The sequence below is a fragment of the Poromitra crassiceps genome (genome assembly GCF_964638095.1).
Source record: "Poromitra crassiceps genome assembly, chromosome: 29".
Classification (NCBI taxonomy): Eukaryota; Metazoa; Chordata; class Actinopteri; order Beryciformes; family Melamphaidae; genus Poromitra; species Poromitra crassiceps.
Genome location: NC_139641.1, coordinates 4161883 through 4174428, shown reverse-complemented (window position 1 = coordinate 4174428; position 12546 = coordinate 4161883). Strand labels below are relative to the sequence as shown.

Sequence of the window (12546 nt, the reverse complement as noted above, 5' to 3'; positions counted from 1 at the left end):
CTATGCTATGACATCATTGTAATATGGACCCTTTTCTACAACGTGTGTACTTTGATGGTAGAAAAAAAAGCCATTTGCCCTCCCCAGCGACTGAACCACGTCAAATCCACAACCTCCTCTTTCTGAGTTTTCTTTCTCCGACGGGATTCTGTAAAAGCACAAGCCAGGCGTGTCTCCTCGTCGGTTAGTGCAACCGATAGCACAACAGGTAATCGGCATTTTGGCTGAACAAACACTGCGTGAGAAACTAGTCGACTCGGCGGGCAGCGGAATGAACAAGTTTTTTTTTTGACCGTCAGGTGGGCGTTCCCGGCAGCACGTAACGCCCCTTGAAAGCTATGAATACCCTCTGAAAAAAGGTAGACTACACCACTGGTAGTGGGCACTCTTCCCCCTCACAGAGGCAGCTCTCTCTCTCTGTATAGGTCTCAGTGAGCAGCAGGCTCCTGCAGCAGCTCAAAGGTAAGCTGTGTGATGTGTCGCCACGCCTCCTGGACGTGAGGTGACTCGGTGGTGCGCGCGCACACGGCCAAGCGCAGCACGAAGCGGCCCGACAGCCGGCACGGCACCAGGTGGATCCGCCGGCTGTGGTTGATCCTCTTCAGCAGCGCCTCGTTCAGCTCGTTGGAGCCCTGGGAGGAGGAGTGAAGGGAGGGAGGGAGTCGGGAGTAGGTGGAGAGGGGAATCCGTTATAGAGAGCCGCAGGGATGACGTATTTTTGTAGTCAGAACGCGGAAGTCCCGGACTTCCTGGTTCTTCACTGTTTCTGTCTATGGGATTTTTGAATGGGGTTTTGCCGCGATGCTTCAAATAAGGTCTCTGAGCAACGCAAGATTAATCAAACGCGAACCAGAGTTCAGTCGGATAATCTTTACACATGAGGACCACTTTCATGAGTTTTGTAGCGTAAATGCGAGCCCTAGAAGTAAAAAGCTCGAGCGAAGCTAATCCAGAACTACACACTGTCGCATAGGCTTCCACGTCACGTCACCACTCAACCTGGACTGTTGTTGATGTGTGCACTGATTACCCCGGGCTGAACGGGCTGAACCAGGTGAGGGAAAGAGAATTTCCGTGTTCGTCCTTTGAAGTCGACTCAACAGTGTAGTCTCATTTAGCCGTTTGCTAGCTAGCCGCCCTTTTAACGGCACGTAAAAGCTTCAAAACTCATACAAGTGGTCCTCATGTGTGAAGATGATATTACTAAACACTGGTTCGCGTTTGATTAATCTTGCGTTGCCCAGAGACCTTATTAGAAGCATCGCGCCAAAAACCCATTCAAAAGTCCCATAGGCGAAAACAGTGAAGAACCAGGAGTGTTAGCATCGATGATTTCCGGACTCGTTCCTGGGGCTCTCTATATCGACCAAATCCACGTGACGTCACCATGTAAACAACATTTACTTCCGCGTACCACTTGGGGAAGGCGGCAGGTTTAAATGTGCGTGTTGTCAAATAAATGCTGTCAAACCCTCTCGTTGTTTTCGGCCGACTACTTTCAATTTAAATGTTCAAACGGTTGGTAAACATGCTTGTCCGACGTATCTAGCCTTTCTTCTGTGTTTGTTTTATGTAGTGTTAGCTAGGTAATAACGTTTGTTTACAACTGTCAAACTCGCTGTTTTTTTGCAGACTCGTTAACGTTAGCTACAGAGCTAACGTTACAGACAGAGCTACTGACGCCACGTTAATTTAATTTAGCTTCAAGTCTACTCTGGTTTGGTCTGGTCCAACAGGTAAATTAGCTAGTCTGGTCTCCACTAACGTTAGTGAAAGTGTTGTTATGAATGATATTAAACAACAACACAACACGAACAAACCATTTTTGTCTTCTTCATTCATAATACACAATACTGTATTATCAATAGGTAGCCTACTAGGGTGATTTGTTGTCAGGAGCTATGAGACCTGCTGGTCTGGACGTGCTCAGCTTGTGTCTCTTCTATTCAAATCCAAAACAGAAAAGTCACTCAGCTCTGGATTGACACAACAGTCATGATGTCATGTTGGATGATGATGGTGTTACCTTCAGTCTGAAGCAGACCAGTCCCATGATCACCTCAGCACAGATCTCAAACCTCTTGTCGGCCCTCACCAGACTCTCAAACTCTTTGGCCAGGCCCACTTGCTGTAAACAAAACAGAAGGCTCTTTCATACACAGATCGCGGAAAAAATGCCATTTAGGAGTCCCGTAAAGCCAGCCGCCTCGCCACAGAAATTGCTTTCACACGAGCCAAGCAGCACGGCCACATTACCGTGCTGCTCTGTACTTTCAGGTGAAATCCCCTGCTCCCGCATTGAAAGGCGAGCGGAGGGATTTCCTGCTCCTCCTAGCCCAAATTAATATTTCCATAGGTTAGTGTAGCCTAGGCTACTGTATGATGAACGAAATCATTCAACAACCAAGACTTCCCTCCTTCCGCTGAGCAGGGAGGATAGGTGCACTCGCATGGTGGGCGGGCAGATCGATATGGTGTCCTACTAAAATTGGAACGATACACGACCGCCCGCATATCAAACAGCTGCAGTCTGCATAACGTTCGTCGGGGGAATAGTATAGGCTATAAATGCACATGACTACTTAACGTTAACTAATGTCAACATCGTTTGAGCATAAAGCCTAACCGCACGGAGCATTCCTCCTGGCGTCCCAGTCATGATTGTATAGGCTACTTTTTTTACTTTCACTCGTGCACTTTCTTGATCACATGAGGTGATTTCCCCTGTCATTTTTTTATGAATGAGCAGACCATTCCCACCTTTTTCGGCTCGCTGCGACAACGCTTTCAAATGGAGGCGGGTTGCCAGGTAACCCGGCGCTGTTACTACCTCCCGTCGCGGGACAAAAGGCGTACAAGAATTACCCACCAACGCGCGTTCATGCCTTTCACATCGGAGCCGCGAATCCTAATTTCCGTGCATTTTTCGGCTTTCAAGGCCGGTGTGAAAGACCCTAGAGTGTGGTGTGATATCATATGATATAGTTAGTTAGTTAGTTAGTTTATTTCGGTCCATTCAACAGAACATGACAATACACACATAGATTGAGTTGTGGCAAGAAGGGCCGAAAAGGTGTAGGCTGAAGCCACAGCTTATTTTGCCTACCCTATGTAAATAAAAGAACATTACAAAAACAAAACATGTTAACGCAGTTTCAATCATGGTATTTAACTAAACTGCAGACAGAATTTTGGAAAGAAATTTACAAACGATCGTGTTCGTATATAATACATACATATATACATTAATTTCTACATATATATATATACATATAATTCAATATACCATATATACACCATATTAGACAAGTCAATGCAGTTGTTACAGGTTAGTAACATGATGATATGGTATGTATGTGTGTATGTGAGATGCCCACAAGTCATTTTTTGCAAGTCTAAGTCAAGTCTCAAGTCTTTGAGGAGCAAGTCCAAGTCAAGTCTCAAGTCTCTTATGGATGAGCGTTCTATCATCTGCTGCATGCCATCCAGTCGGCTTAGAACACTGCATAGATTAAAAAAAAAAGGAATTCAAAGCATGTACTGTATTATCCTCACTCCTTTATCTATTAGCATACATTATCAGCATTGATTGGATGACATCAGTATAGATTTCCTTAATGTTAATGCACCAAAAAAAAAAACAAGATTGTTCACAAGTCCCAAAAATCAAGTCCAAGTCAAGTCTCAAGTCTTTGAGGACGAGTCTCAAGTCAAGTCTCAAGTCACTGTGAGTGAGACTTAAGTGCGACTCAAGTCCAAGTCCAAGTCCCCATCTCTGGTATGTGTATGTATGTATGTATGTATGTATGTATGTATGTATGCATGTATGTATGCATGTACAGTATATGCATGTATTCAATTCATTTCTGTAATTTGTCACAAATTACGGAACCTCAGACCTTCAGTACTTTTGTTTTTGTTCCCACAGAAGATTAGCAGATTCATCGGCAAAAATGCCCTTTTCAAAATGATAACCGCTACATACAGTATGTCTGTGAGAGTAAGTTAGTCTGATGTCAAGCAACCATGATCAAAGCTGTAATTTCTCATATTTTCACTAGATGTCAGTGTTGCGTCATTATTGCAAGGTGTGATTCATTCAGCCCCTTCAAATACATGATCTGGTCAGATGAGTACAAACTCTGCACTAAACAATCTGTTCACAGACAATGAGTGCGTTTACATGCACACCAATAAACTGATAACAGTGAGTAATCAGTTTATGGCAATAATCTGATTTCTGCGTTTACATGCACTTTAATAATCCGACAATAGGAGAAACCCGGGTTTACATGATTCAGTCAATTAGTCGGATTTCTCTCCAGAAGGCGGCGGTAATTCCGCAATAAAACAACAGAAGAAGAAGTACACGACGGAAAAACTCAAACTTCCTGTGGTTTCATAACATCCTGTGGGGTTTACAGTACAGTTTTGTTACAGTTTACAGTACCCGCGGACATTTTCGCTGACACCTTGTTCAAAATGTCGCAATTTCTATATTTTTTCCCATCTAGGAGACGGATGATATCCAGAGTTTTCATTTCGTTGAGCATAAACTCGGTTTCAGCTTCACTCCAAAAGTGGGCTTTGGTTTTAGCCTTGCCACTACTGCCCAGGGCCGATTCTAGGGGGGGGCAGGGGTGGGCTATGCCCACCCAAAAATTAATCTTGCCCACCCAAAAAAAAAAAAAAAAAAAAAAATTGTATCTCTTGTATCCCTTTTTGAATTCCAGGCGACCGCACTTAGGGTCGCGACCCGAAGGTTGGAGACCACTGGGTTAGTTAGTTTAGGGCACCTAACAGTAGTTATAGCTTTCATTTGATTTGAGAAATAAGCTCATCCAATGCAAAGAATATTATTGAGTTGATTATTTTAAACTGAAGGATTGTTATTTATTTGTTAGGGTAACAAAGTCAATCTGCTTTCAAAGTTTTAATTTCAGTTTGAGTTTGAATAAGACTAAAAGTCTTGTAAATATAGGTTTGAAGGCTAAATGGCAAATAGTTTTTAGCTATGGTTAAGTCTCACTGCACTAGTCTTTAATTTGATTTGAGAAATAAGATCATCCAATGAAAAGAAATGTTATGGAGTTGATTATTTTAAACTGGATGAAGTATTTTTATTTATTTCTAGGGTAAGTCAATCTGCTTTCAAAGTAGTTTTCTTTGTCACTTTTCAGTTTGAATTTGAATAAGACTAAACGTCTTGGAAATATAGCAATAGTTTTGTAAATAGTTAGTTTGTAAATAGTTTGCTAATAGTTTTGACAATAATAATGTAAACACTGGCCTGTCACCTGAGTGAAAGTTCCTACTTACAGTTTGGTGCCCAAAACAGAATGGTGACTCCTACTGGAACAATTTGGTTCAGTGTTTATGCCTGTGTTGCTGTCTGTTGTAGTGTAAAACGACTACAGGGAGAGCAGGTGGTTACATGAAAGTGAGTGAGAAAAGGAGAAGATACTGAATAATGACATCACAACAGTATAATCCTAATGTTAATTTAAAATTAAATATTCTTGGATGAAAGTCCAAAAAACGTCAAATTTTCTTCGGCGCTGCCCTTGCAGGCAGCACCGAGAGTCCATTCCTACCTAAAAGTACTTCCAGCGCCACTGAATATAATGCAATTTAATCCCCATCCCCGAACCCACAACCTCTGGCAACCTACCGCCAAAGTTGCCCCCTACCAGCCCACCCTAGTGTGGCAGGCTAGATACGGGCCTGCTACTGCCTCCGCTCGCCATGTTGCTTTTAGTTTTCACTTCTGCATCGGCTGCAACTTGTACATGCGCAGATGTATAAACCCACAAGAAACCTGATACGCTGTATACAGGCACTCAAAAGACGGGTTATTGGCCAAAAACCTAGGTGTGTTTATCGGTTTATTCATAACCCGATAACGGCCATAAACGGATAAAGCTTATGGGTTTATGCTGTTTACATGACCATTTGAATAATCGGGTAACTCCAGAAATCCGCTAATAAACGTGTTTATTGTCTGCATGTAAACGCACTCAATGTCTTTGCGGTCCAAATGGCATTATGGGATGAAACATAATCCTATGATTCATCTAGATCTACTCAAAGAGCTCAGTGAGACATTAGATGATGCATGGTGAGACTACACAGTCACTGCTCTAAACATGTGCGTCACTGCATGTAATCATCAATTACACTGTACTCAAAGGAGGAGAGAGAGAGGGATGGAGAGAGAGAGAGGGGTGGAGAGAGAGAGGGATGGAGAGAGAGAGAGGGATGGAGAGAGAGAGAGAGGGATGGAGAGAGAGAGAGAGGGATGGAGAGAGAGAGAGAGGGATGGAGAGAGAGAGAGGGATGGAGAGAGAGAGTGGGAGAGTAAGAGAGAGAGGGATGAGAGAGAGAGAGAAGGATGGAGAGAGAGAGAGAGGGATGGAGAGAGAGAGGGATAGAGAGAGAGAGAGGGATGGAGAGAGAGAGGGATAGAGAGAGAGAGAGGGATGGAGAGAGAGAGTGGGAGAGTAAGAGAGAGAGGGATGGAGAGAGAGAGAGAGTGATGGAGAGAGAGAGTGGGAGAGTAAGAGAGAGAGGGATGAGAGAGAGAGAGAGGGATAGAGAGAGAGAGAGGATGGAGAGAGAGAGAGGGAGAGAGAGAGAGAGAGAGGGATGGAGAGAGAGAGAGATGGAGAGAGAGAGAGAGAGAGAGTGGGATGGAGAGAGAGAGAGGAATGGAGAGAGAGATAGTGGGAGAGTAAGAGAGAGAGGGATGAGAGAGAGAGAGGATGGAGAGAGAGAGAGGATGGAGAGAGAGAGAGGGATTGAGAGAGAGAGTGATGGAGAGAGAGAGAGGGATGGAGAGAGAGAGTGGGAGAGAGAGGGATGGAGAGAGAGAGTGGGAGAGAGAGAGAGGGATGGAGAGAGAGAGTGGGAGAGAGAGAGAGAGAGAGAGTGGGAGAGAGAGGGCTGGAGAGAGAGAGTGGGAGAGAGAGAGAGAGAGAAAGAGAGTCCATGTTCAACTCCTGCTTTCTTGCCAGTTCCTTCCTAAACCAAAAATTGGCCAACAACTTGGTTGCTTCCTCATTCCCAGCCAATATGTTAATTATCACTCGGTGTTTAACGAGCTAATATAATGACCTCAGCATCCGCTTTGCCTCTGACTGTGTCTGCTGTCTGATGGAGAAAGTCCCATATCTTAGAGAGATCATCATACCTCCGTCATCAAAATGCTTCACTTTTACAACTTCCTGGTTCACGGGAGGCTGCTGCCAGCCAGATGGTACAGTAGTTTCGGCAAAAGAAATCTTCTACCCTTACAGAAAAAAAACACGGGGTTCATATGTGTCCACAATATGAGTTTCACATGTATCCACATGTAGTGAAACATGTGAAAACGTGTGGAACACATTGTGAAACATGTGCTTTGTCCATGGGAAGTGGTTTTGGAACATGTGCGAAAACATGGTATGTTATAACATGTGACAACATGTTTTTCCACATGTTGTATAACATGTTTTCCACATGTGGAAAACAACATTTACATGGGTTTCACATGTAATCACATAGGTTTCACATGTAATCACATGGGAATTGACATGGCTTTCTCACACATTTCACATGTTTTACATGTGTTCCACATGTTTTCACATGTGAAATCTCATATGTGAAAAATCACATGTCAGATCACAGAGATAATTGTCTTCGGCAAAAAAGAAGATAGGCTCAAAGTTACTGCTCACCTCGAATCCCTATCTTTGAAGCCAAAGGACCAGGTAAAAAATCTTGGCATTATTATTGACTCTGATCTAAATTTCAACTCCCACATCAAGCTTATAAGAAAATCTGCCTTCTATCATCTAAAAAATATAGCAAGGATTAAAGGCTACATGTCCAAACAAGATCTTGAAAAACTAATTCATGCTTTCATTTCTAGCAGGCTAGACTACTGCAACAGTCTTTTCAATGGTCTTCCCAAAAAAGCTATTAAACAACTACAGCTCATTCAGAATGCGGCTGCTAGAGTTCTAACAAGAACCAAGAAAGCTGAACACATTACACCAGTTCTCAAATCCCTGCATTGGCTGCCAGTAAATCTTAGAATAGACTTTAAAATTCTGCTAATAGTTTACAAATCTCTCAACGGGTCAGGCCCACACTACATCTCTGAAATGCTTCTACACTATGAACCATCCAGATCCCTGAGATCTTCAGGCACTGGTCTACTAATTGTCCCGAGGACCAAATCAAAACATGGTGAAGCCGCGTTCTCCCACTATGCCTCTCATAACTGGAACAAACTCCCTGAACACATTAGATCTGCCCCTACTCGGCCTATTTTTAAATCCAAGCTAAAGACCTTTATGTTTACTCTTGCTTTTAACTGCTACTAAACTACTGCCTCTCTCGGCCTGTAATTAAAAAAAAAGATTCCTGTACATTTCCAACAAATGGACTGTACATGTAATAATAATACTGAAGAGTGCCTTGTAACTTATTTAAAACAGAAATAATGTTTCATGTTTGTTAATTTGAGTATATATTTTAACTAAAACTGTCGGCTGTGTTTTTTATGTGTTTTTTATATGTGCATTGCTTTGCTGCTTGTTTTTTCGATTATTTTTTGTAAAGCACCTTGAATTGCCTTGTGTATGAAAGGTGCTATATAAATAAAATTTGACTTGACTTGACTTGACATGTGATTACATGTGATTTTGCACATGTGAGTTTCCTGTGGTTTTTCTGTAAGGGCAAGTCTGTCCCATATATATATTTTTTTCCCTGTTCTAATCCAATTGAGCAGTGTGACGTGGGTTAAATGGCCGCGGGGACGAATGCTGCTGCTGCTGCTTCATTTCAAATAAGACAAACAACACAGAACAGGCTCATCTGATTGACAGAGGAGACTGGAGGCAGGAGAGATGGAGCGGAGTGAGCCGGCAAGAGGAAGTCAATGAGACAGTTTGCTCTAAAAAAGAAGAAAGGGACTGCACATAAGACTGATGTGGGGGGAGGGAGGGAGGGGTGACAACAGTGACATTTACCATAGAAGAAGAAATAAAGTGCAGGCGTATCTGATTGGCAGGAGTGGCTGAAATGAGTAGTGATGGAAGAGAGAGAGAGAGAGAGGATGAAAATAAGGTGAAGGAAGGTAATGCAATGGAAATGGCAGCCTGGTCACCAGAGAAGAAAAAAGAGTATTGTACGTTTCTCCAAGGATGGATGCCAACATTTCTGAGAAAAAACAAGTTGCATATCAACATTTCTAGATGTGCGTCTATGGCAGTTCTAGAGTCTGCTATTGAAATACTGTGTAGGGCGGTAAGGTGTTGTGGTCGGGGTCGGGGGTTGAGTTCCCTCCCCCTCCCTCCCTTGATATGTGAAGCGCTTTGAGTGTCTAGAAAGGCGCTATATAAATCCAATCAATTATTATGATAAAAATGTGACGTCAGAATATGTTTCTAAATCGGTGTAATCCAATAAAACACCGATTTTAACCAGAATTTGAATCAGCAACCTGACTGACTGAGATTCTCCTTCCCACACCCACAGGGGGCAGTGGTGAGTCAGAGAGTCCCTAGTCTCGCCGGCCAGACTCCTCTCCCTTCCGTGAGAGTCGTCTGGCTGCACGGAAACAGGCTACTGGGATAAGCCCTCCCCCTGCTCTAAAGCTGCTCTCCCATTGGTGCGACTGTTTCAGTCACGGCCGGATGTCCCGCTCCCGGCTTATTACAAGCTCTGTCATTGGCTCCGACCATGTCAAACGGCGCGGCTTCCGCTCCCTCCTCACTAGCTGTGTGTCGCTGTAAACGGTGCCCTGCCGCCTCAGTGAAAACAACAACGCTAACTAGCTAGCAAGCTAACGGCAGAAACCTACACGCTAGCTCGTTGCTACATGCTGAAAATGGCAAGTTGGATTGTTGGAAACTATTTTCCAAGGGCACTGCCGCCAAGCGCCGCCCATCGCAATCGCACAATGGAGACCTGCGCCGCCAGACTCTTCTCACGGTAGGGAGGGGAGGCTGGCCAGCGAGACTAGAGAGACCAAGACCAAGAGAGAAAAGCCGTTGAGCGGTTGAGCATTGTTCAGCTGGTTAGCCTGGTTAGCATTGTTCAGCTGGTTAGCCTGGTTAGCATTGTTCAGCTGGTTAGCTTGGTTAGCATTGTTCAGCTCGTTAGCATTGTTCAGCTGGTTAGCCTGGTTAGCATTGTTCAGCTGGTTAGCCTGGTTAGCATTGTTCAGCTCGTTAGCCTGGTTAGCATTGTTTAGCTGGTTAGCCTGGTTAGCATTGTTAGCCTGGTTAGCATTGTTCGGCTGGTTAGCCTGGTTAGCATTGTTCAGCTGGTTAGCCTGGTTAGCATTGTTCAGCTGGTTAGCTTGGTTAGCATTGTTCAGCTCGTTAGCATTGTTCAGCTGGTTAGCCTGGTTAGCATTGTTCAGCTGGTTAGCCTGGTTAGCATTGTTCAGCTCGTTAGCCTGGTTAGCATTGTTCGGCTGGTTAGCCTACCTTGCGGATGTGAGCTTGCAGGCCTTTGAGTCCGTACATACGGAAGACAAACCACATCTTCAGTGAGCGGAACCTTCTGCCCAGAGGAATCTGCCAGTGCTGCGTGACAGATGAGGAGAGGGTGATGGAGAAGAAGAGAAGAGGAGAGGAGAGGAGAGGAGAGGAGATGAGAGAAGAGGAGAGGAGAGAAGAGGAGAGGAGAGGAGAGGAGAGGAGAGGAGAGGAGAGGAGAGAAGAGAAGATGTCTTCAACCTCAGTGTCTTTGATGTTGATTGGTTAATTATTCCTCATAAATTGTGAGAAGTCATAGAAACTGAATGAATGATCATCTTACCCTATAATCTGTGACCAGTCCTGTGGAAAACAAAACAAAACAATGGAATCAACCAATAATGACCACTGTATCAATATTGTAACGATCGCATACATATATAAAAAAAAAAAAAAAAATCCAATGCAAAGTTCCTACTGTAAACATTCTAACAGAAACTAAATTAAACTTTTTGTTTCAATTTTTCTTTTCAAATTTGTTATGGAACAATACACGAGACAATACAAGACAAACACAGCAAAAGAAAAGGATTCAACACATACATGATTTCAAGCACATTTAGTCAATCATAATCTACAGGCTGCTATATATACTTCAATAATACTTCATATTAAAATGTTCAGTCAGCTTGGCAGCATATTCAGCCAATTATAGTACACATTACAAGTACATGTAATAGATTTCCATGACATAATGTAATACGCCATTATTGTATTACAGTAACAATTTGTAGTATAACAATAGTGTAATAATCATGTTAACATAAAACTTCAAATTCATGTAATACAATTAATGTGAGCATTTTAGGCCCTGTGCTCTAGAAACATTTAGTAATATTTCAAATTTAAAATATAAAATACATTCTAATCATTTTCTGAATTGTGGCAACGCCAGTGGATGTGTATTTAAAAATTGGCAAAGACTCTGCAGCTTGCTAACTTTTTTACTGTGTCATTGGGTTTCATTACATTAACAGGGCATTGCAATAACTGATCATGTAATCAAAGCATATAATAGCATCTTATTTAATAACAAAATTCTTGACTGGATAACAGTGCATTGACCTTTGACTGTTACTACATCAAGTCAGTTATTATTACATTATTGAACAGTGCAAAGTAATGGCAAATACTTTACATTTACAGGATTATTAGACTATTAGTTTTAAATTGTTAATGGCTTACTACCGGGAAGGTATACATTAACAGTTGCATACAGCTTATGTAGTCTATGGGGCCCTTTACAGGAGGACAGTTTCTGGAAGAAACGACACAATAGCGTTTCCTTCACACCTTTTCCTTCACACCCTCTCCCTGTTTACATGAGCGCTGTTGAATTTTTAAAACGCCGTAATGTACATGCCAGGTCGCTAGGTGGCAGTGTGATCACCTTATTCTTTGCCCATACAAGGACGCCTCTGCATGACGTCATTTCGTAATCGTCTTTCCTGTTTTAAACACGGAAGTAGAGTACGCCTTCCACAGTCATTTAGACTTGCCAAAAAACTTTTTTCAAGCTAAAAAAAAAAACCCAAACTGTTTTAAAGTTTTAATATTTGTCGCGTGAGAATGTAACATATATGTGACCAGTTTATCAGAATAACGCCTATTGGAAATCTTTAACGAGCAGCGAGGACCGGGAGCGCTGAGTGTGCTATCTGTCAAACCCTACTGTAGTTATGCTACTGGCAGTGAGAAAACACTGTCGACGTGCTTTTGTAACTAACGTTAAATGCCGACCGGGTACAGCCATCGGCTCCTCGCAGCAGTAACGTTATGAACATGTAACTGAAGTTGGCCGCAGTGTAGCTTAATTCTGAATGTTGCCAAACTTCATTCATACTGACGTTTTATTTTGAAAATGGTTGACAACTCGCGCATGGCTATGGCGTAATCGCGTGTGTCACGTGTGCAGGCACGTCAGAGTTTCTGAAATGAGCCGTCTCAAAGCGATTACATGGAGCGCTCAGCTGGAAGCGTCACCAAGAATTCCACTCTGGAAGGTGGTTTCAAA

The 12546-nt window shown here is 42.9% G+C and overlaps 1 protein-coding gene across 1 annotated transcript in view; it reads right to left on the bottom strand.

The window, feature by feature from the left end:
* Positions 1–428: 428 nt before the first annotated feature.
* The window catches only part of ddc (dopa decarboxylase), a gene marked incomplete at its 3' end in the record, with an annotated part of 51149 nt that continues 39031 nt past the window's right edge, over positions 429–12546 (bottom strand). The window contains exons 10-13 of the mRNA XM_083662733.1: positions 10816–10835; positions 10482–10580; positions 2027–2128; positions 429–632 (exon numbers count right to left, since the gene is read on the bottom strand). Of these exons, the coding sequence (XP_083518859.1) occupies positions 429–632; positions 2027–2128; positions 10482–10580; positions 10816–10835 (425 nt within the window). The remainder of the gene's footprint in view (positions 633–2026; positions 2129–10481; positions 10581–10815; positions 10836–12546) is intronic.